Genomic DNA, 26,957 nt, shown 5'->3' with positions numbered 1-26,957 from the left:
TTCTTTAATAAAGACATAAAATAATAAAAAACAAAAATATTTTATTAAATCCTACTTTAAAATCTTAAAATCATACTTTAAAATCATCTGTTAGAAACGCTTCATCTTTTGTTAAACTATTCACTTGGAAATAAATTGATTGTTTAAATTATTGTTGAAACACAATAGGAACAATTAGAAAATTAAAGAAAACATTCAATAGTGTCATGGATATTACCACAAACAAAATTTTCTTTAAAAGAATGTAAATTTTTTTTGCAAATAATCAGAAACTCAGAAAAGGTATAAACATTATTTATAAAAAAAATTTGAAGAATGTTTTATGAGTACTATTGATTTTACTTTTTGAGTACTGTTATTTTTATCCATAATATCGAAGTGCCATCACAAACTTTATTGAATAAAACTTGGATGGCATAAAATTGACAATTAATTAAAATTTGAATAGTAAATCTTTTTAAAAACATAACAAACTATATGTTAATAGAAAACTAAAACAATTAACTTTTCCCATTAAATGAGTTTTTAAGATGCATCATCGAACAATCAATTTATTTCCAAATGAACAGTTTGAAATGCAAGATGCTAAAAACCATTGTTTTTATAAATAGTAACTTAATCATTATGTCAAAAAAAAACTAATTTAATGTATAAAAAGGATGTTTTTCTTCAAAAGTTTTTGCAATTACTTAGCTAAATACTTATACACTTCTACAAGTTAAATTTTACAGTGTTAATGCTACTTTATTTTGTAACTAAATTTAAAGTTTTTTTATCAAGGATTAGTCAAGATTTTTTAACTTTATCAAATGATAACTTTTTATAATTACACAATATGGCTCTAGTTTGTTCTTGATTATGTAGAGAATTAATTAAACCTATAAAACAAACAAATTATGTGTCTAGAATGAAAATTTATGTACAAAATAAGATAAATTGTAAAGAATACTCGAAAGCTGCTATCAGTCAAAACTTAAAAAAATCAGAAGCTGCTGTCAGCGGCTTACGGTAGTGAAGTCAGCGGCTTGCGGTAGTGAAGTAAGCGACTTGCGGTAGTGCGGAGTTTAAGTAAAATAAAAAGTTTATAAATTACAAGTTTACTGTTAATGATAATTTTATAGTTGATTTATTCAAGTTCCATACCATGCATATTTATTTATTTGTTGATCATTAATCTTGTGCCACACAGTTGCTCAACTTACATTGTTAACGCAAGTTGAGCAGCTTGGTATCCCTAAACTTTAGGAATAATCTTCTTAAATAAATCAAAAAACATACTTTTTTCTAAACCAATTTTCAGCAGGTAAATTATCTTTCTAATAGTGAAAAAAATATGTAAATTGGACGCACTGCTAATGAGATCTATTAGATTTAGTAAAATTTGCCTCATTTAGCCCTGCTTTACTCTACCAGAGTTTTATTCTTAATTTATATCTTTTGGAAAAAAAATACTAAAAACTGCAAAAAATACTCTAAAACAATTTTATTAATAATATAATAAAATTCTTTTAAAGTATTTTTATACCAATAAAAATTTTTTACACAGCATTAAAAGTGAATATTATGACTTTTTTTTGACATTGTTGCTAAAGTCTTTTTGTTGCAATATGTAAAAAAAAAGACTTTAAAGTTTTCTCTTACTTTTTTTTTTTGAATAATTAAAAAAATTATTTTATGAATTTGGTCATTTTTTTCTATTTATTTTTCTAGTTTCTATAGAAAAAAGTAGCAATATATATATATATATATATATATATATATATATATATATATATATATATATATATATATATATATATATATATATATATATATATATATATATATATATATATACACACACACATATATATATATAAATATACACACACACACACACACACATATATATATAGATATATCGTCTTTTATGCTGGATACTGCAAGACAAGTCACATGTTTGTACTTTTTTCTAGAGATGACATTTGAATTTTTACAAAAAAAATTTTTTAGGTGTGAGTTTTTTAATGTAAGTTTTTGTGTAATAGTTATAATTAAAAAATAGTTAAAAAATATTAAAAAAAAGTAAAACTATTAAAATATTGTATGATTAAAAATAAAACAATTGAGGAATAAAATTCAATTAAGATTTTCACAAATATTTTTATTACTCGGAATATTCATCATGGTTTTAAGATTCAAATGATTACATGACAAGTATTTTAAATATTTAAATTCTATTTTTATTTATATATTTAAAAGCCATCATATTTATTTCACTAAATTTAAGAGTTTTTTAAAAAAATTTTCTTTCTTTTGTAAGAAAAATGCTTAACAAAAAAGTTGCAATAAACTGACTAATAAATTATGCAAAATATTATTTATGATATTAATTATGCAGTAAAAAATTAAAAATCTGCTTACACGATATTTTATTTTATTATAATCAGTTCTAATGAAATGCTGAATAATACTTTCAGAAATAAAATTGAAAAATGGCGGCAAAACATACTCAAATTCCATAGTAACGCTGGATACCATTTCAAATGTTGGGTAAATTTGTAAGTTGATTATAACTAGATTTCTAAAAAAAAAAAAATACATATTTATAAAATCTATTTGTAATATTGTTAACTTTTAATGCAATCCACACTGATTTGCACATTCAAGTTTGAAAAAATGTTTTTATCAATAAAAAAAGTAGTAATAATAAATGGGTAATTATTAATACTACTTTTTTTAAAATAAATTTTAAAAAAAGTAGTAATAATAATTACCCACTTGAATGGATTTTGACCCACTGAAGACATCTCACTTAACACTGTCATCAAAAATAAAATGTGAGTTTTTTATTTTTGACTAAAGAAAATCCTTTTGGTTAATGATAGGCTTTATGCCTATGTCTCTTAGGTATATTTCTCTAAACTTAACTACATTGTTGGTGGAAAAAAAAATGCAACTTTAAATTTTTAAGTCAACCTATATAAAAATCTTTATAGAACTTTATAATCTATAGTAAATATCGGGTAGACAGGGGGTAGTTATCTTTATAGAGTCTATAGTAAATATCTCTCTTCTATGAGATGCACACCAAAAATTACATAATTAAAAAGTAAATATCTCTCTTCTATGAGATATACACCAAAAATTATTAAACTAGAGCCTAACCAAATTATGCTTACTCAAAATCAATTAAACATTTTTGTAAACAGTTTGAAATTTTTTTTTTTTTACTATTTAAATTATAATTAAACAGTAACATGTTATATTATATAAAAAAAAATTCTATGTAGGTAAACATTGCCACTATGTTTTTGAGCTTTGAAAAATAAAGCATACTGAGTGGTAGTTAACTTTTTAGCACCAACAATTCGATTGCAAGTATTTACTAACTAACTTTATTACAGCTTTACAATAGAAAGTCTTTACAATAGAAAGTCTTTGATAATCTGAGAATACTAACTGGCTTTATTACAATCTTAAGTCTTTGATAACCTAAGAACTAGCTCTTGTGACTAGTATCATTTAACATTGATAATAATTAAAGAAGGAAAAAACTTTAGTAATCTTCAGCTGTTTTCCTTTCAAGTGACGTTTACAAAAAAGTGTTTCTCATTTACCAAAAAGTTGGTTTACTAAAAAGTCAGATACTAAAATGTTTGGGAATAAAACAGGGTTGGAAAAAACATAGGCTTTTTAAAAAAAACCTAAATTGGTTTGCAACTCTTTCTCAATCCTAAACTTAGAAAGACTAACATTTTTAAACAAGGGCGCTAACTCATGAGCATTGTGCGGAAAAACAGATTGAGTACAGTACTTTCAGAGGGCGCAGAGTGAACTTGAACCTCAACCTTTTGATTGTGAGCTAAATGTTTTACCACTAGTCTATAACTATATTATATTTTTTTACACTCTTTTTTTAACAGAACATTATATTATCAAGCTTACTGGAAAAGTCCTAAGCCTGATCAACTATGCAGTTAACATCTTAATTTTCTGATTTTATGTGATCATGTTCATATTTTTTAAATGGGGCGAGAATGAATAGCAGATTTGGGGCAACACTACATAATGTTTTTATTTTTTAGATCATGGATAGATTCGATTTGCAAGTGGATATGTTCCTAAGATTGTTCTTAAGAGTATCTAAAACCGATTTGTTAATAACCATTACGATGTCTTCACTACCAGGCTTTTTATTTTTTAGCAAAACTGGCAGTATCACAAATGATTATTTTCAATTTGTATTTATAACTGACAATGATGATCAATTACTTAAGCTTAAAAAAAAAGAAGTTGTGAAGCAGTTATTTTAAGTGTGAAACAATTATTTAAGCAATTAAACATAAAAAATTATTTTAAAAAAACATGGAAATATAATCTTATAGAAGTCCAAAGAGTATGATGAACAGATCCCAGGCTGCTACAAAACTGTATAATTACTTTTGATAGGCAACTCACTCTTTTATTTCAAAAATCTCTAGTTGAAAATTAAATACCTAACTTTTGTAGAAATTTGAATCTAACTTTAAAAAAAGAAGCAGAAAAAGTCCAAGTTATCAATCGGTTTCTCTAATTTCAATTTCATGCAAATTCATGAAAACTTATATTTATCATGTAATTGTGAAACATATTTAAGTTTTTAAACATCTTAAAGCTTTTAAAATCTATCTAGCAAGCAAAAAAAAAGAGTTATTAACGAGCTGTACGTCTTCCAGTAGTCAATACAGAAATGACTGGTATTACCTTCATCAGATCTTTGTATATAGGGTATTACCCTACTCCATCAGATCTTTATATACTAGATTTGTACATTTTTTGTACACACCTGACTCATATTTTGATTTAATTCTGGAAAGTAATAAAAATTGAAAAACATCCAAATGACACTTTCGCTATTATGACATAAAACTTCAGGAAAATTTTTTTTTTTTCTGAGCAGAAGGAGCCAACATCAATGAAGCAAGCTCATTTATAAACTGTATTAATTTGCTTTTAATTATACCTTGAAAAACCTTGATTATCAATGTTTTCACATCAACAACGCTTTATCTCTTACTTAAACATGTTAATCTCCGATTGCATTCAAATAGGATCTAAGGCTTTTAAGTGTTCATAAGGGGTAGCTGGTTGGAAATAAGTGTATTTATTCTTTTTTTTGAAACAATAGGAAAATTTTACAAAGTAAGGAACATTTTGGCAGTGATTTTGGTATTTGTTATTCAAAATATATTATAAAGACCAGAATACAAATATCAACTCAGAGTCTCATCAAAAATTTATAAGTACAAGCATAGCTCTAAAAGTTCAACTTTTTATCATGCTCCATTGCTAATAGCAGTCAATACCACAACAGCTTTTCTGCAATTTATTCTTTGAATTAACATCCGATGTTGGATGTTAACATCCAATGGGTACTAAAGAAATAATGTAAGCATTTTACTTGTTTGATGTCATGTCACTGCAAAATGTCACTGCAAAATAATCCAGTTCCAAAATTTTTACTTTTCCCCCCAATATTTCATGTTTTCTGTGTAAAAAAGTAATCTTTAAAAAAACACAAATCAAGGAAACTTGTAGAATATTAAAAAAAAAATGATCAGAAAACTCTGTTTTTGTAAAAAAATAAAATTCAAACAATAATTAACCATTTAGTTGTAAACTTGTAATACAATCCCCAGTTGTTACTTATAATCTGCTAAATAAAAAAAAAATGAATAGAAAAGAAACAATTTGACTTTCTTTTTTATTTAAATTTTTGTTAAAAAGCTAAATAAAAGAAACATTGAAACAGTTTTTAAGTTTATACGATGTCATGCTTATTCACCAATACTTCATTTATATATCCAGTTATGCATACATACATCATACAGTTACCGAATTATGCTTTTAGTGTTTATGCATTTATTGTATTAACATTGACTGTTATCACATAATAAATTGATAGTTTAGGTGTTACCCTAACAATATAAATTAACACAAAATAAATAAAAATTTAAGCCTTCAAGGAAAATTAAAAACCAGAGAAAAATTATTAAACATAACAACATACCCTAGCACAGTAACTATATTTGAAACATTCCAATATAAATCACCAACTTCTAAAACAATAAAAATATGCTTTAGAAGTCAATATTTGGTTGATTGGTGTAGACACACATTTGTAAAGAGAAACTATTTATGAAATATTTGTAAAGAGAAACTATTTCTGTAATATTGCCACTGATCTTGTTTTAATTCATTAACAGGCATAAAAAGAACAAAAGTTGTATGACAATACTTATGTTCCACTGTTCAATACTGAACACAGCAAACATTGACAAATACAGGGATATACACTGTTCATCACTGCGAACAGCAAACATTGACACATCTACATATGTGTGTATATATATATATATATATATATATATATATATATATATATATATATATATATATATATATATATATATATTCACAAAACTTTCGAAACTCTTGAGCAGTAAACTAAAATTAAAAGTGAACTATTACAAAATTGCACTAAATTTAAACAGAATCAAATAATCAACTGCTTTAACCTTTTTTAGTAAACTTATCAGTGCAGGGTAATATTTTTATGATAGCATTACTTTTTCTTTTTTATCATCATATCAATTAACATTTTTTAATATAGAGATATTTTTACTTGAAATGAGTCTCACTTCTACTCTGGATATGTATCTTTTTATATTAAACTTTACAACTCTACAATCTAAAATCTGACCAGACAATGGTCCATAGGTCACCTGTATGCAAACTTTGTGTCACCTGTATGCAAACTTTGTAACATAGGTCACCTGTATGCAAACTTTGTAACTGTATTATGTAAAACACATTTAATGGAAAATATTTTATTGAAAAATATGTTTAATGGAAAAGATTAAACAAAAATTATTTGATGGGAAACATGTTTAATAGAAATTTTGTTTTTAATCTTATCAACAAGCAGCCATGGCACAGTGGTAGCACACTTGCTTCAGAAACTAAGTATCCGTGGTTCAAACCCCACTTCTGGGCAAGTTTAGTGACATCAGTTAGGAAGGAGGCGTGAACTTTCAATTAAATGCTTATCTGCAATGCTTTGTGATAATTCCGTTATTACTTCTTGAGGCACCTAAAATAAAAAATTAAAGAAACAAAAAACAAGAACAACTTGCGCAAACTTTAATGGTTTTTTGTTGTTAAGAGGTATTTGACTTTAAGTCATAAACTATTTCATGATCAAGGTGACACTTAATGCATTTAATTCAAGTACAATACATTTATTGCTAAAAACAGATGTGCATATACAGGTATCGAACAAAGTTTAGAACCACTTAACAATTTTGTGTAATTTCATTATTTTTTCAATGTATGAAACTAATATTGAACTTTGATGATTATTATATATATATATGACATGCTTTAATAAAAAACCTAAAGGAATTTACACCGCATTCAATTTCATACACATTAAGTAATCAATAAGCAATCACATGTTGGAGTCAACCTTTCCTTAATCTCTCTTGCGTTTTAAAAAAAGGGGACTTTAATACCTCTTGTCCTATTCTTAAGTCTGTTATCGAGGAAGTAACCTTCGGCCAACCGCTTTGAGATCTTGAAGTAAATTCCCCTGTTTCTTTATAAAGTCTAATAATCTTGGTCACAGAGCTATGGGAAACTCCAATAACTGTCGCTATTTGGAAGTATGGTTATATAAAGCAATAATTTGGGAACGAACTTCAATTGGTATTTCTTTACTTTTACCTATTGGAAAATACTAGAATCAATAAAATTGTAATTCCATATAATAAAATGACAAACCTGCTTACGGTATATAGATTTATTAGCTTATGTGATGATAAAAATCCTTTGACATAAAATTACTCAACTTGTGTGTGTTTGTTTATTGATTGCTTAATGTGTATGCAATTGAATACAGTGTAAATTCCTTTAGGTTTTAATTAAAGCATGTCATATATATATATTTAGTTTATCATCAAAGTTCAATATTAGTTTCATACATTGAAAAAATAATGAAATTACGCAAAATTGTTAAGTGGTTCTAAACTTTTTTCGGTACCTGTATTTATGCAAAGAAATATTTATTGAAAAATAAAAGTGATGTAAAGCTGTTTAAGTTGATAAGTAAAAACTTTTCCAAACGTTTCAATTGAAAGAATATGTATTTACTGTTAGAGAATGCACATTTTTTGGAAATGTACATGCCATTAAATAAAATCCTAAGGCCTTACTGAATCAAATGTATTTTTACTTCAAACTGCACTTGCTTGTATTGTTTAATTAGGTTTTCACATCTTTCTTTAGTGTTTCAGCTAAGAAATCATAGCTAGTGTTTTTTTTTTTAATTTTGCACTTCTTGTTAGTAGTGAATTTAAACTTTTAGCATGGCAACAAACAGCAACTATTTTAATTCAAAGTTAACAGAAAGTCTTAACTATTTAAAAAAGAACAAAGAGAGAGTGGGCACAAGCTAAGTTCAGAGACAAAACAAAAACTAAAGAATAAAGATAAGTGATTAGATTTCTCTGAAAAGGAGTCACAAGTTTAATTTTCTGATTATGGGAACGTAAAAGCAAAAATTTTGGGTATAAATTTCAGCAGATTCAAAAGTAAATATCCTAAGCCATTCGGGGAATTAAGCATTAAAGTCACCAATAGCAACTATTACCTAATGGATAAAAAAATGGAATAGGTCTATTGATCATAAATAATATCAAAAAGACAGTATTAGGAAAAAGAAAGATAAAGAACAAAAAGGATGGCGTTTAAGTGAACAAAAAGGATGGTGTTTAAGTGAGGAGCTAAAAAGCTTTAGCATTGATTGCTAGAAAATTGTTGGCTATTCCTGCTACAAGTACTGCCAGTGAAAGAGTCTTTTCAGTGTTTGCAATGCTTTAACTACTTTATATTACTTTAATTTATTTGTATTTTATCATTGTGAATGTAACTAATAAAACTAACAAAAAAACAATTGTGTTGATACCAAAGAAGGGTTCGATTCCCATCTCTAGTTTCCAAGCATAAATATTAGTCCTATTGGTTTCAACTGGATGATTAACTAATGATGCTGTTTTTGTTTAACCACACCTGAGCATTGATTTTGCTATTATCACTTTGTGTTTGTATGAATCAAACACATCAACATCAGCCACATTATGGGTTTTAATAAATTCAGACTTTTTGAAACAGGCACTGGCAAATTATTTAATAAATCAAATTTAGAAAGAAGTCTTATACTTGATTTGAACAAATGACTAGCAGTGCTCTTCTGAAGTATATACAATAAATAAAGATATTATTTTCATTTATCATTATTTATATATCTTTGTTTATTACTTTATATAAGTCATATATATTATATGTAAGTCAATTATTTAAAAACAAAACTTTACCTTTCAACAAAACTGTTTCATTTACAAAACACTCTATTACTTCAGTATTGTTGAAAGAGCAACATTCTAAAGCCTCTGATACATTACACTTCTTTGTTCTGTTCATAAATCCAGCACCATATGAAACATTACAACTTGACCAATCACTCCATTGTGCCCAAGGAGCTAAAATTTATTTTTATTTTATTTCATACGAAAATAAGTTATTTTTATTAGATTATTATTTATATATTATTCTTAAAAAATCTTAAAAAAAAAAAAAAATACAATAGTGTTTTCTCATTTTAAATATATATTTTTTAAATTTCTGATTATGTAAAAAAAAAAAGCTTAGAGGAATCAAAGAGATCAATCAAAACCAATTATAAAGACGGCATGGAAAAATGAATAAAAGATAAAGTGGGGAAATCAAATTACAAGTTTGACTTAAATGTCACTTTTTAAAGCTACCTTCCTTTTTTTAAATGAAGTTTTTAACCTTGCTTACTCAATGCTTATTCACTCAATTCATGTTTGTATTTTAAAAAACTTATTACATATAATAAAATCTGCCTAATTTTATAAAAACAACAATTTTCTTAAACTATTTTAGAATACACATGTTTCATAATTTAATTACTTAATTATGCTAACTATGCCATTCTTAGTTAAAGCAACTCTTATACTAGTCAAACAAACTTTTACATTTTACTTTACAACTTTTTATTATTAAATTACAACTTAGCATTTACAGGCCAACAATGCAAAGAAGAAAATTCTATAAAAACTAATGCAACATTACAAAATTAAATTTTAGGGTGGAAAGCTTATTGTTGCATTAAAAACCTTAAGTTTATGATGTCATCAGAAACAAAAATAAGTTTATTGACAACCAAGCTCAAAGGCATGTAACAATAAAATCTACAAAAACAAGTTTCAAGAATTTATAGATTTAGGAAAGTAAGGATTCATAGAGATTTTGATAGGAAAATTAAAGATTACAAACAAAATTCGGGTCATTTAGATTTTTGCAAAAACAGAAAAACTGTACAACAGGGTAATGCTCAAGACGCCTTTAGCAATTAAGAATAAATAACAAATTTAATATTCGTAACTTCTTTAAATAAAGAGAAATTTGTTTATGTAATCTACTATGTAAATATAAAGCAAATAAAAAAAATTTGGAGGCGTTTATTTTGTTTTAAAATAATTTTTCAGACTAAATAAATTATATTTGCATATTAAATAAAAAATATGTTTTGATTTTACCTGAAAATTTCTAACTTGAAAATAGACTAACTTCATATGACTCGGTTTATTATTAAAAAACTTATTGAAATTTTCATTGTATTGAAAATTATTTTGTAAAATTAGACAGCATAACATATTAGTTTATTATATTTATTTTTTACCTTTATTTTAAGACATGTGACACAGACTGTGTATATTAAATCAAAAAATCATTGTCCTGCAGGCCAATTAAGAATTATGGGTAAACCTAGGTAAAAAAAAATGCAAATTTCTAAATTTTAAATGTTACTTAAATTTTAAATAACTTAAAAGTATAGAATGCCTAATACAGAAAATAATTGAATTTTAACCTAAATGGAAAAATAGAAAACAAAGAAATAATTTTAAATACAAATATTATGCAGATTAAAACATTCAATGAATAAAATTATAGGAAACAAATAAAAGCAATATATTAGATTTAAATGAAACAAGAATCAAACTAATGAAATAGGTTATATATATATATATATATATATATATATATATATATATATATATTATAGGTTATAAATATATATTATATAGCCATGATGCTGAGATGCAAGCTTCCACTTTCAATCTTGAAGGTAAAAAATTACATAAATATAGTTCTTGTTCTGGCCGGAATTTTATTAACAATTCCGGCAAATCCAATTCTGGCCAGAATTCAAAAAATTCACAATTTTTTGAACTATTGATTTACCAGATCCAACTTCGATGGAAATATCATGCAATGACTGATCTGCATTGTGCAACTAAATTGCATTGCACAATTAAATTGTATCACAGAATTAAATTGCATTGTGCAACTAAATTGAATCAGGCAATTAAATTGCATTTTGCAATTAAATTGCATCATGCAATTAAGTTGGATTGTGCAATTAAATTATTCTAGCTTATTATTATATCTTTATCAAAATCTGGAACATTATCTTCTAATTATTATACCTTTGTCAATGTCTGGAGCATGTTTTTTCATAAATGTTGTTTTAAATGATAAACGAATGATATGGTTAAAACTAAATACCAAAATACTATGAGTATGTATATGTCTCATACCTAGTTAATGGTTAAATTTTGGTAGAAACATAAGTAGTTATAATTTTTGCCATTTTAATTTTTTTGTAGCTTATGTAAAATAGTTAAAATGTTCCAGTTAAAGAAAATATTTCTTTTTTGAAAATTGAAGAGTCGAAAAGTTGAAAAAAACTTTACATTACAAAAAATATAAATAAAATTACATGTAACACTTTAATAAAAAAGAAAACTTGGATGTGAAACAAAATGTAATATCAAAAAAGTTCTTATGTGGCCTTTTGTTGATTTGGGAATTCTTTTTTAACTTTATTTCTTTTTCTTAATTTTTGAAATCGTGTAAATTTAATATTAATACTAATATTAATAGTGTTATTTAATATTTAAACCCATAACAAAAAAATTTGAAGTGACAATTAAGTTTACTTGTAACAAATATTTTTTACTTCTGCAGTTTAGTTGAATTCTAATAGTCTAATTAAACTTTATTTTGTAATTTAATTATATTTATATTTAAGAAATAAAATCTAAAAACAACTAACACAACACTGAGTCTTGTGTCTTTTTTAAAAAAAATCATAAGACAAAGACAAAAACGAAATTCACTATAAAAAATTACACAATGAGTTAGAGGCTATGATCATTAAACTTTAATTTTAATGCCAAGTATAAAAAAAACATTGATTTAAATTACAATCTATTAAATGTTTTTGCTGGCAGAATCAAAATCTCTTTATATTAATGCTGAACTTGGTAGTTTTAGTAGTAGTAGTAGTACCCCTTCCTATGTGTTTGAAACAGAACCCTTGACAGCATTGCAACCATGATAATGGTACGAAAGAGTTGCAGCACATTTTTAATTTTTTTAATTTCAATTTCACAAAGCTGATAAACTCTATTACATACGAAAATACAACAAATATTTAAGGTTATGAAAAAACAAATTTAGTGCTAAATATGTTTGAAAACATATTTGAACACATAGCTAGAGGTAGAGAAAATAATTTTTTGATTTTCATATTCATAGGGTTAAGGTATTACTGATTCCGCAAAATTACAAAAATATTATGTTTTTCATTTAAAATAAATAAAAATGCATTAAAAACTAACATAAACTATTTAGAACAAACATTTATTAATAAGTGTTTCAAATTTTCAACATCAAGTATGTAGCTTACGTTATCAACTCTAGGTTGATTTTTATGATTTTTATGAAAAACCCAAAACAGATTTTTCATAAAAATTGCAAAAAACAGAAAAGTAATTCCAAATCATTAGCAATATTTATTTTTATTCCATCTTATGAAAACATTTATTTAACAAGAAAAGATTCATGTTTTATAATTTTTTTATAAAAAGATAAAAAGGTTTATAAACAAATAATAATAATATAATTTTAAAGTTAGTGCATTTTTATACTTTTTTTGCTTAAAATGTTTTTTTTGCTAAACTTGTGACGTAATGCCAAATTTTACATTGTATGAAACTGCCGTGAGCGCCCATTAAACCACTGAGCTATTAAAGTTATGCCTGCCATAAAAAAACAAACAACTTTATGTATCTTTTATACCAATTACAATTAATTAACTTTTTTCAAGTGTTAATTAATTCCAGTTCTCTAAAGTTTTATAGCATAGCATCCAATCATATTATAATATAACAAGTAACTTATAAAAGCTCATTCGAGCATATTTGATTCAGAAACATGGCAGCCATAACACATGAATTAATGTTGAGAAAAAGTTGCAGCACTTTTTAGTATACGAAAATACGAACAAAAGTCTATGTAAATTAGGGGTGTTCAAAAAAAATAAAATTTTCAAAACGGGAATACACAAAAAGCCAAATTTGGGATGAATATAAAAAAAATGCGATTACAGAAAAAAATTCCAAAAATATTGACGTTTACCTGGTGCTCAAGCAGCAAAATACCCAAATTGTTCCTAAATTTTGAGGCTTTAAGCGCAAGGTAAATCTCAATTTTTATTTTAAACAACACTTATGAAAAGACTAGGATACACAACAATCTAAAAAAAAAATTAAAACCATTATGATTAAATTAGAAAAATTTTTATTTACAAAATATAGAGATTTACCTTGCACTCAAAGCCATATAATTTAGGAACAATTTGGCCAATAATTTAGCAATAATTTAAGCCAAATAATTTAGGAACAATTTGGGGCATTTTTCAGGGTATTTTGCTGCTTGAGCACAAGGTAATGTCAATATTTCTGGAATTTTTTTTGTAATCGTATTTTATATTTGTAATTGTAATTTATATTTGCCCCAAATTTGGCTTCTTGTGTTATCGTGTTTTGAAAATTTTATTGTTTTGAACGCAACTAATGCAAATATCTAACTTACATAAACTTCAAACTATGTGATGTTAAAACATACTAAAAGATATATCAAGTTTTATAGTTTAAATTTCACTTTAAAATTTCTGTTTTATAAAGTCTTTCATTTATTACATAATTAAAAATTTTTTAATAGTCAACATGCCAGCGTGGCTAAGAGGTTAACTCGTAGAGCTCCTGAACAAAAAAGTTTTATTTTTAATCCTTTTTGATTGTTTTAAAATACAAAATAAAACACTTTTGAAGTTTTATATAGATATTAATACATAACACATGTAAATAAATTATACACTATAACAAACAAAAGGATTTATTAAAAGGCAAAAAATTCTAAAAACATCAAAAGACTGGAAAGAATTTGTTGCGTATATGACATGATTAAGATACTTATGTTATTAATGTGCTCAGGTAATTAGTTCTAATAAGCTGTGAATGGTCTGAAAAAAAAAAGGTCTGAAACTTAATGAAGAAAAATTTAAGAAGGCAGTCCTGCTATTCCTGTACTGTTGTGCTACTTCAGTGCTGCTGTGGAGGCAAAAACAAGCCTGTAACTAAAAAAACCTTTGAATTTAATTTAACAATTAAAGGTCTTTTTTTGCTATATCTATTTTTTTGCTATAAATATATACTGGCAGATTAAAAAAATTGAAATTATATTATGCTAAAGGGTGGATTTGAACCCTCGCATAACGGCAACAATGACAGCGCATTAAACCACTGATCTATTAAATTTATGCATGTAATAGTAAAACAAATCATTTTATGAACTCTTATATTGATTGCAATTAATCAACACTTTTCAAGTGGGTTCTCTAAACAAGTGCAGCTTTGAAGCATTGGAATAAAGTTGCGTTTATATATAAACACATGTTATATGCAAATGTAAAAAATTCACTTATACAACGTTCCATACAGGATCATGTGTAAGAAAACTTTTCTAATAATTGAAATTTTTGTTTAAATTGTTTTGTTTCGAATTTTCTGTATTCATATACATTTAAAAAATTTGACAAGATTAAAAAAAAAAAACGATATATTCTAATAAAGACTAAATATATAAGTACTATGTTATTTCTTTAAAACTATTTATTTATTACTATTGTAATAAATACAAACTTTTATCCATGAAATGATATATCTGTACCAGCTTTATGTCTTTATGTGCAGTTGTATGCACCATATATATAATTAATCAAAAAATGTAAGATAAATGCAAGATAATATAAAAGTTTTTTTGCTGCAAAGTGACGCCACTGCGCAAAATTTTTTGGTTCAACTTTTAGATAAGCATTTTATTGCTAAGGTCACATCTATAGTTTTTAATGGTCTAAGATCTTCTTAGTTCTGCCATTTGTATAGTGTTACGTACTAAGGCTTATAAGTGTAAACGTCTTTAACATATGTTGAGTTTGCAGGCAGTATATGGAACAATATAATAAATCTATAAAATGAAAAAACTTTAAAATTTCATTTTAACAATAAAAAAATTTTTTTCTATATATTTTTTTTTGCAATAAATATATAAGCAAGATTGAAAAAATTTCAAAGTTTATTATAAGGGGAGGTCTTAAACCCCCCAAAACAACACTGATCACAGCACACTAAACCACTGAGCTATCAATCATTTGCATTTAGGAAAAAAACAAACCTAATAATAAATCATTTATAAGCTCTATGTATGCGGAGAATGTTAATTTTTTTGCACTTAAAGCAGTTTTAAGAATTAATTATTTTACTGAAAAATGTTGAAGTAAATAAGGAAAAGGCAAAAATAAGATCAGCGTGGAATAGATAAGTATAAAAATGGTAGGTTTGGTGAAGACCCGTATTTTACAGGTCCAGAAAGTTAGTATATATATATAAATAAAAAGTATAGAAAAGGTTGCTGTGGAATATACTTACAAAGACCCATATTTTTATGGGTCAGGTCAACTAGTATCACATAATATAACAATAGACAAATGTTATACAAAATGTGCGAAATCTACTTATATAACGTTGTATACAGGATAGTATGTAATAAAAGAAAACTTTTCTAATAATTACATGTATTTTTTGCTCAAAATGTTTTTTTTTTAATTTTTGTATTTATGTTATTGTATATAAAAAAAATTGACAACATTTAAAAAACACAAAACATATTGTCTCATCCAAATGAAAAATTTGAAACTTCGATTTTAGATTTGCTATGACTCTCCCCTGTTTTGATAATTTCTGGTTGCTAAAACTACCTAATCTTCTTAGTACTGCCACTTGTATAGCATTACACACAAATGTCTCAGGTTTGGACAGGAACGGCGTCCGATGACCATGCTTATAATTTTTTTTTTACAACTTGACAACAGCTGTTTTGATGTTTTAACAATTTAAATGCAATAAAAAAAAATTGTTACGTTATCAATAACTTTTAATTATTGATTTTTTCTAAGGTTTTTATTTTACGTGAAGGCTTTAAATAAAATCAAAAAATTAATTATAATGATTGTTTAAAAAAAATGCATTTTGTGTAAATTAAAAAAATATGCTTTATATAGATATATATTTTTTTATGAAGCATATTATTTTTATGTAGTACTTTTTATGATAAGTTTTAATGTTTGAAACTATTTTTCTATGTCTTTCTAAAAAAAGACTAGTTGCTTAGAACGAGTGTAAAAACATTTTATATAAACTACGCAAAAATAAAAAATAACTTATATAAACAAATCTTACTCATAAATTTACTTATGTAAACATTTTAATTTACAACTTTATATTAAGTTATATAAACATGCATTTTGTTGATTAATGTATTTTAAAATGTTTATATCTTTTTTTCAAAAATAACATATTTGTTTAAAAAATTTATTTAAACCTTTTAAATAAATATATATTTTTTGAAAGATTTACTTTTTTTAATTTTAATTACAATAGGTGTGAATGAGCTCAAATCTTTTATAATAATCTTTAAATTTGTTACGTTAGAAGGGTTATTAAAAAAAATTACAACTGCTTGTAATGCTCAAATTAAAATGCTTGTTGGCAGTATAATTTATTCATATTGCAGACTCATTTTATTTAAATTATCAAAGAATATTATACCATTTTTAAAAATACTTTTTTTTTAAATAATTCTTTTTGTTTATTGCAACTTTTTTTAAAAAAAAAATTTTTGTACAATTTAAAATTATTATTTGTAACTTTAATAAAATGTTTCAAAAGATAAGTTTTCAAAGTAATTTATTTTAAACGCAATTAAAAAAAAAGAAGCAAATTTTGCTTTGAGTTTGAGTTTTTTGAGTCATATTTTAGTGTTTATATATTTACTTATTTGTAAAGAACTGATTTCTTTTTTCATTATTATTATTTTTTAACTATCTTCCTATTTTAGGTTTAGCTTAGTGTTTATTTTTTAAGAGCATTTCTGAAATGTTTAAATCATCGAAACATCTAAACAGTCTTAGTCAAGTTGTCGAAAATAAAAATTTGGTCAGTTATAGTGTTCGATTGCACGCCATTCCTGTCCAAGCCTGATTTCTGTAAACATTGTTAGCATTTTTGAGTTTTTAGCAAAGTTAAGTTTGCAGGCAGTATATGGAATGATCAGAATATATGTATAACATGAGAAAACTTTAAAATTTGATTTTAACAATAAGAAATCTTTTTTACATTATATACTTTTTTGCTATAAATATAAACAGCAAGATTTTAAAAGTTTATTACACTTAGGGGAGGAATTGAACACTACGCAATGACACTGAGCTATCAAAAATATGAATATAGTAGAAAAACAAACCATTTTTTAAATCACTTATAAGTTCTATGTATGCAGATGCGCATGATTGATAATTGGTGCGCATATTAGTTATTTTTGCTCTTAAAGCAATTTTTAAGAATTATCTTTCTACTGTTTACTAAAAAATTTTGAAGTAATTAAGGAATAAATATAGAAATGATTGGTGTGGAATAGATAAGTATAGAATTAGTCAGTTTGATAAAAACCGGTATTCTATGGGTCCAGGCAGTTAGGATATATATAGGTAAGGAAAAAGTATAGAAGTTGGTACAGAATAGACTAACAAAGACCCGCATTTTTATGGGCTCGGTCAGCTAGTTTATTTTAATTTACATATTAATATTAATAACAAACCTGGTTTACTTTGGTTTACTCCTAGTTTTTTGAACTTTCTATTTTTGAAGAATTTTTAACTGCATATATCAAATAAATCAATAATTCTCAAAAATTACTTTGTTGATAAAAAATTACTTTGAAAACTTTTTGATAAAAAAAAGACAAACTTACTTAAAATGCCAATGATTAACAAGTCTTTAATAGAGCCATCTTGAGCATCATACCATGGATCTGAAGCATACACTCGAACATTTTTAAAACTTTGTGCTTGGTTATTAATTTCTGCGCAGATAAACTCTTCGTTAATTTTAATTCTATATATATAAAAGGAGTTAATTAAAACTTGACTAATCTCAATATATGTCCATTGATTTATTTCAATCGGTTTCGTCTTAAAATATTGAAGAGGGCTACCATTAATAGGAGCTGAAATTAAAAGACTTCCATTTCCATCTGTATGAAACCAGATGCTAGGAACTTTATCAACGTAATATAGATTACTTGAACCTATAGTAAAATGAATAACACTATGCCAACCAGTAGTAAATGAATTAGGCTTCACATAAAATGAGACTACATATTCTTTTAATAGTTCTGGTATCTCAACAAGAATCTGTGCTTTCATTAATGGAATAATATTGTCCCCTATCAGACAATCTAAAAACCAATTAAAAAAATTAGCGATGGGTAAATTAACAATTACTCTTATCACTATACTATACATCATTCTGATAAGAAACGAATAGGTGTTTTCTTGAAGAATGGGTGTTTTTTTGCTAGATTTTTAACAATAATATAATTGATACATGCATAGTGGTAAGGTGAAAGTCATCTTAATTCACTACACTACTAATTCACTAGGTTCCAACTAAAAAGAAAACCATGTGACAACAACTAACTTTAAAACATAAAATTGAAAAATGACAAAAAGTTAATTACAAATTTTACAAAACTAGGTTAAACGCCACTAATATTATTATACTACAACTGTCACTTGTAGTAAAATTAAAAACTATATAAATATTTATTGTATATAGATATTACTTAATAAAGAACTTAATAAAAAAACACAAAAAAAAACACAACCACAGATAAAAATAAATACTTCACACTTTTATTTTTCAAATTCTTTAGATCTTGTAGAGATGAGTCATTTATAGACAAAAGTAAATCTATTGAAGTATATTGTTGATTTGGAGCTATTGAAGATGATATTGCTTTCATTGTAGCAGGATTTGTAATAGATATAGTAAAACCTATAAAAAAATGTTATAAATTATTATACACAGGGCGACAACGTTTTCACATAAAGGTCATTTTTTAATGTTTGTGTGTATCAAAAATACATAGTTTTTTCAACTATTTCAAAAAAATGTTTTTTTAATACTATTTTCAAAAAAACTTTTTTAAACCAAATCAAAAAATTGAAATTGATCGAATTTTTAAACAACCTAATGACTCTCAATTTTGGAGTGAAACACATAACTAAATATCTAGTATTTGTTAGACATTTAAATGTCAAGTATTTAAATGTTGTTTAAAACAACATGTTTTAACACACAACATGCTATTAATGGAGAGATGTGTATTTGTGAAATCAAAATCATTTTAAGAGCAATTTTAAAAATCAAAAAAACATTCAAAAATACCTTTTCTCAACAGTATATTTAATCTTTTGCAAAACCAAAATACTTTAGAAATTAAAATGGCTGGTGTACTAGAACTTGCACAACCTAATATGGAGTTGTACATTTTCTCTTGTTTTCAGTTATGTTAAGCTTAATTCATAAAAAAAGTATACAAATAAGTACCTTAGGATTAAGAATGGCTTCATCACTTATTATACTATTAATTTCATGAAATTATTTTAACTATATTATTAATTTCATTAAAAAAAGAGTTAAAAACAAAATTCTAGCACAGAAACAACTTTTTTCTTGATAAGACAAATGCTAATATTAACACTTTTTATTAGTTAATAAGTTAATTTTTATCACAATAATGTAGATCTTACTATATTTATGAGTGGTAATGTATTAGATGAGTCATCTACCCTATGTCTTCTAGGATTAACTCTTACTTCTGATCTTTCTTGGAAATCATATATCCAATCCATTGCAAATTTAGCATCTGCTAAGGTTGCATGTCTTTATCATGCTTGCCACTTTCTTACACAAAATTTTTTTCTTTATCTTTATAAATCTCAAATCAGTCCTTGTATGGGATACTGTTGCTATATCTGGGGTGGATCTATAAATTATGCCCTTTCTCTTTTAAACAAGGTGCAAAAACGCATTGTAAACATAGTTGGACCTGCCCTTGCAGCCAACCTTCAAACATTGCCACATCATTGTAATTTTGCTTCTCATTCTCTTTTCTATAAATAATATAATGGATGCTGCTCTAATTATGCTAATGTCTCTTGTGCCATCTACTAAAATTAATTCTTGTGTTACTTGTCATTCAATTAAGTCTCATCCTTTTACTGTAACTGCTCCTAAGTGCTCCAAAATTTTTCTCCAAAATATTCTTTGAATATTTCTTAAATATTGTTTGAATATTTCTTAAATATTCTTTGAATATTTCTTAAATATTCTTTGAATATTTCTTAAATATTCTTTGAATATTTCTTAAATATTCTTTGAATATTTCTTAAATATTCTTTGAATATTTCTTAAATATTCTTTGAATATTTCTTAAATATTCTTTGAATATTTCTTAAATGTTCTTTGAATATTTCTTAAATGTTCTTTGAATATTTCTTAAATGTTCTTTGAATATTTCTTAAATGTTCTTTGAATATTTCTTAAATATTCTTTGAATATTTCTTAAATATTCTTTGAATATTTCTTAAATATTCTTTGAATATTTCTTAAATATTCTTTGAATATTTCTTAAATATTCTTTGAATATTTTTTAAATATTCTTTGAATATTTCTTACATATTCTTTGAATATTTCTTAAATATTCTTTGAATATTTCTTAAATATTCTTTGAATATTTCTTAAATATTCTTTGAATATTTCTTAAATATTCTTTGAATATTTCTTAAATATTCTTTGAATATTTCTTAAATATTCTTTGAATATTTCTTAAATATTCTTTGAATATTTCTTAAATATTCTTTGAATATTTCTTAAATATTCTTTGAATATTTCTTAAATGTTCTTTGAATATTTCTTAAATATTCTTTGAATATTTCTTATATACTCTTTGAATATTTCTTAAATGTTCTTTGAATATTTCTTAAATATTCTTTGAATATTTCTTATATACTCTTTGAATATTTCTTAAATATTCTTTGAATATTGTTTAAATATTCTTTGAATATTGTTTAAATATTCTTTGAATATTTCTTAAATATTCTTTGAATATTTTTTAAATATTCTTTGAATATTTAAGAAATATTCAAAGAATATTTATATAGTATTGTGCTCAAATTCTATATCTGTTAAATGGGTTCACTTGCTTAAAATTCATATGTTGAAGTTAAATAGTTAAAAGATTGACCAAAGAAAAATATATCATAATGGACTCCCTCTTCGGTATTTGAAAATTAATTTAAAAATATGTAATTTTAGATACAAGTACTACAATGAGATGAGGCCACACTTCATTGTTTCCATCTAATGCATAAAAAAACAATTTTTAAAATATGGGTAAAAAGCAAACAGTAGAAAAAAAAGATCGAAATCTGTATTGATTGTCAAAGAGTATTTTTTGGATTCATGATGAGATATTATTTTTGTCAATAAAAAGACATATTGGGCAACTGTTAGAGAAGTCAGAAAAATCTTTATTTTTTTTATAAAATTAAAATTACAGATACCATTTTGAATTATTCAAACAGCTCTGTCATATTGTTGAACAAGATAATAAAATTAGATCAAGTTTATAAGAGATCCATGTATAAGAGAACCATATATGAAATCCATTTAAGAAAAATCCAATGTAAAATTTTTTTTTAATGATAAAAATAAAGATTTTCAATAAGTTTTAGTATTCTGACACAATCAACCTTTTCAATAATGAACCAGTTAGACCAATGGACAAATGGAGAATAATGGACCATATTGCATCAGACAATAACTTTTTGCATTATTTAAATAAAAGCTTTGACAGAAAGTGGAAGTTTTGTACCTTTTAATATGTTATTCTTTGAAGTTATAACTAATTAGTTACCACTACCTATAGTTACCATTATCATTACCATTAGTTACCAATTTTTTACTAAACTAAACACATTGTGTTTTAGTTTTAAGTTTGTTAAAATCTATTTAGAGTCAAAAACTTTTTTTATGAAATAAAGAATTTGAGATTATCCTGCATAAATTTAATTATGTATTTTGTGTGCAATTAAAGTTTTAATGAAAAATATTTTTAATTAAAGTTAGGAGTGGTTAAAAAAGTATCATTTTGATATAGAAAGATTAAATAAACAACGCAGTTATTTAATCTATCTATATCATAATAATATCTACATTAAAAAAATCAAACAAATATTAAAATTTAGTTTAAGATATTAAAAATTTCATAATTAGACAAGGTTTTAGATTGCCTTAATGGCACTACATATATGGCAGAATTCCCAATTGATTTAAAATTCATAAAAGATTGAAAAAATAAAAATTTATATTAGGTCTAGATTTTAAGTGTAACGTTATACATAATTTTTGTGCATAGCTGCTATGCAAAGTACATAGCTGGTATGCAAAATGCATAGCTGGTATGCATAAGCGTAATTTTTGTGCATAGCTGCTATGCAAAGTACATAGCTGGTATGCAAAATGCATAGCTGGTATGCATAAGTTATTTTGATAAAACTTTAACTATTTATTATAATCGAAAAACAATTAAAAACTGCTCTCTCAGTTCGCAAAAATAACAGTAGGTGATAAAAATAAAGTTATTTTAATTTGGATTTTTCAACAAAAAATTTCGCTCAAATCCCATGACATTCTATTTAATTTATGGAATTAAAACATTAAATTAAAGCATTATGCAACAAAAATCTCTTTTAACCAACATTCTATTTGATTAAAACTCTATTAATTTGAAAAAAAAAAATGTTGCTTAAAAGAGTTCAAAAAAATGAGATTGAAAAATTTTTTAAAAAAACTTAAAGTTAAATTTTAGATAAATTAAAATTAAAAAAAAATTTAAAGTTAGATTTATAAAGTTTTTAAAAAAATTTAAAGTTAGAAGTTAAAACGAAAGTATTATTTCTTTGCTTGAAAAACCTCAAGACTTTCGTTAAGTAAATTTATTTTCCTTGCTCATCATATTTTGTTACTATTACACAGTCCTTAGACATAAATTTAAAAAAAAGAAAGATTGAGGAGGCAAATGGTACATATTGTATGAGGGCTGTATGCGAAGGAGCCAAATACAAAACGCAAAAGACACAATTATAGGCTATTCTACAAGAGCTATTATGGCACAGGTGTCATGTAAGAGGATGTTTAGACCTTTAAGCCTTAAAGAAATTTAACAACTAAACAAAAAAAGGTTATCTGCATCAAAAAAGAGGATATACAGACAATCCCAATACTACTGTGTTAAATTTATTCATTGCTAACACCCTATTAAGTAACTACAAATAAAAGTCAAAATTAGTAATTGAAAACCTATTTAAAAAATACATACTTTTGCTACTCTGAATTATTTGCTTAGTCAGATATTTTGTTGAAAGAGTGAATCTTGATGTTGTTAATTGAGTAAGTTTTGGTGTTGCTTTGATTGTAGTTTGTTTAACTAAAGAAAAAAATTGCTAAATATTAGTAAATAAACTGAAAAATTGTTTAATAATAATAATCAAATATTTCATGTATTAAATTTAACTAAATTTAACTTGGCAACACAAAAACAAATATATATATATATATATATATATATATATATATATATATATATATATATATATATATATATATATATATATATATATATATATATATATATATATATATATATATATATTAGGGTCATGACTTTTTAACTTTTTATAAAATAATAAATTTCCTGTGTCATAAATCAATGAACTTAAACTCAAAAGTAATGAAAAAAAGGTTTTATTCTAACTAATTTTCAAAAAAGGTCACCCAAAACACAAAATTTTAAAAATGGTATGAAAGTAGTACTTGCGGGCAACATTATGACTTTTTGAATTTAGGTACATTCTACAACGTTCGAGATTCTTCTAGAAGTTTATGGAAATCAGCAAAATTTAGACTATATAAACTGCTTGATTGAGCAAAGCTAATAAATATACATGAATTTGTATTTGCCAGATGGCAGTCAATCAAAGATGGCAGTCAAATGTAAGTACACTTATATTTATTATTAATGTCTTTCAGAAATATATTCAAGTATTATCGTCAATCATAATATTCTATAAAAAAAAGTCCTTCCACAACTGAAAGAAACAAGACAATCTGGATCAAGAATCTTGTTACATAGGAAAAGAAGAACTACTTCACTAGAAGAATAATCAATGGATGATAACAGCAGGATACCACTTAAAATTGCTGGTCCCTATCTGTTTCTAGGATAACGCATCAAAGGGAAACAAGAACACATAAAGCAAATTGAGAACAAAGAAACAACTTTATGGCAAAAGAAATTAAATATTCCACATTTACCAATTCAAGTTGTACAGGCAAAACTGGATTAAGTGCAGATTAAAAGCAGGTTGCTACTTCAAAAAGTATTCATCCATCCAAAAGAAGAAAAATATACTTTAGCATTCTTCAACAACAGAACAGTAACAGCAACAACACAAACTTCCAAATCAGAGTCTCAGGCAGAATATCAAGAGTCTAAAGATTCAGAAAAACAGTCCACAAATACCAGTAACAACTACAACAAAATCAAAACCGCAACCAAATTAGTAACATTTACAAAGTTATAAACCAGCAAAGAAGCATTTATTTGTTGACAGTTATTTCAAGATGAGATTGACATTTATACACCTTCACAGTGTTGTGTATTTAGATCAACTATTAAAGAATCTGTTAAACTTAAAAAAGAAATAAAGAAAACACAACAATTTGAGAACTGTTCACTAAATTTTGATGGTAAATGCATTAGTCATCAAGAATACCAATTGCTATTGTTGAAGAATAAACAAAGAAAAATTAAGTTACAAGTACTAGATCTACCAGATGGAATAGCAGATACTGTTGTTAAAGGTATGACAGCTATTCTCAATGAGTACAATTTATGGAAGAGTATAAAGATGATTGTAGCGGACACTACAAAAGTAAACTCTGGAAGAAAGAATGAGATGTCAGTTAGTTACAAAGATCTTTCACTTAAAAGAAGCTGGAAGACCCACAATTCATTGGCTGTCAACACCATGTTTTTGACAGAGTCCTTTGCATAGTAATGGATGAGGAACTTGGAGGAAACAAAATGTTGCCCAATATCGAATATTTGTTTATCCCAAAACTTGTAAAGAACTAGGAACAGCTCAGGAAGAATTTTAAGAAAGGTAAAGAAGTAATTGGTAAAACAGCAGGATGGTGTGATAATATGAAACTTCTATTTTTTTGGTTTACTAACCAAATGTACAGTGCAGATGATTATGGGAAGCTATGTAGCAGCTTATTTAATTACAAAAAAATGTTAAATTTAGTAAAAAAAATTTGGAATCAGGAACCATCATGATTGGAAATCCCCAAAATAAATCAGAGTGCAGAATGAACAACCAAGCATCTTCAAGATCTTTTAGACATCTGCAAAAAGAATGAAAACCTCCAGCTTATATTTATTTTGTTTAAAAAAACATAAGAATTGTATATTACTTTTTAATTAAGCTTTAACTAAATTTTTCGATATATACAGTAGCTTTTCGTACTTGTAACATTGTTATTTAAGTTTGTAACTTTGTATTTATTTGTAATTTAGAGTGTTATGATGTAACAATAAACTGTTAAATGCTTAAAAACTACTCAATACTCTTCACTTAAAAAATTAGAATTAAAAAATAACAATCATATAAATTGTTTGAAATTTTATCCATATGAATATATAGTAAATTCAAATTTTTGGTGGATGACCTTTTTCAAGAAGAAAATCAAATTAATGTTTTTTTAAATTACTTTTGCATAAATATTTGTTGATTTATGACCCAGGAACATCAGGTCACAAAAAAGTCATAGTTCTAATATACCTAATATAATACATCATTCAATTAAAGCTTTGTCAAACAGGTTTAACTATTTATCTTGCTTGTTCTAATTAGCACTCACAAATGGAATACTATAAAAACTTATTATTCTATAAGCCTTTTATGAAGAACTCTACCGATGGGTTTTACAATTAGACAATTCTAAGACAAGATGATTATATAAGTTAAAGAAAAGAATTACTTTACTTTTATTTTCTATAAAGCAAGTCATAAGATATTATATAATGACTTTTCACCTTTAAGAAAAATTTTAGAATTTTATTACTATGATTAATAACACCATAAAACCTTGAATGATAATGAACCAAACCTAATAAAAATTAAACATACTTATGCTGGTCTTTATTATTTGCGTAGTAAGAGGTTTTAATGTTTTCGCTGAAAAAGCATATGTTGACTTTGGTAAATAAGTGGTTTTCGGTGTTGCTTTGATTGTAGTTTGTTGTAAAACTAATAAAAGATTTGTAAAGTTTTATTAAAATTATATTAAGTATATTATATATATTAGATAAATGAAAGAAAAAGATATATATTTGAGCATTCTGAAAAAAAAAAAAATGACATGTATGTTTTTACATTTTAAAATTACATTTTAAACTTTAATGTATACATAAAA

At 25.1% G+C, this 26,957-nt stretch overlaps 1 protein-coding gene across 2 annotated transcripts in view; it reads right to left on the bottom strand.

Moving 5' to 3' along the window:
* The window catches only part of LOC136080612 (uncharacterized), an 82,361-nt gene that overhangs the window by 4,823 nt on the left and 50,581 nt on the right, over positions 1 to 26,957 (bottom strand). For both annotated transcript variants that reach the window (XM_065797476.1, XM_065797477.1), the window contains 7 exons: positions 26,672 to 26,791; positions 23,797 to 23,904; positions 19,263 to 19,406; positions 18,322 to 18,807; positions 9,396 to 9,560; positions 6,032 to 6,080; positions 2,404 to 2,563 (listed from right to left, as the gene is read on the bottom strand). In XM_065797476.1, the coding sequence (XP_065653548.1) occupies positions 2,404 to 2,563; positions 6,032 to 6,080; positions 9,396 to 9,560; positions 18,322 to 18,807; positions 19,263 to 19,406; positions 23,797 to 23,904; positions 26,672 to 26,791 (1,232 nt within the window). The remainder of the gene's footprint in view (positions 1 to 2,403; positions 2,564 to 6,031; positions 6,081 to 9,395; positions 9,561 to 18,321; positions 18,808 to 19,262; positions 19,407 to 23,796; positions 23,905 to 26,671; positions 26,792 to 26,957) is intronic.

Source organism: Hydra vulgaris, chromosome 05, assembly GCF_038396675.1.
Source record: "Hydra vulgaris chromosome 05, alternate assembly HydraT2T_AEP".
NCBI classification, from domain to species: Eukaryota; Metazoa; Cnidaria; class Hydrozoa; order Anthoathecata; family Hydridae; genus Hydra; species Hydra vulgaris.
Note: the sequence above shows the minus strand (reverse complement) of the source record. Positions and strands in the feature narration are given on the sequence as shown.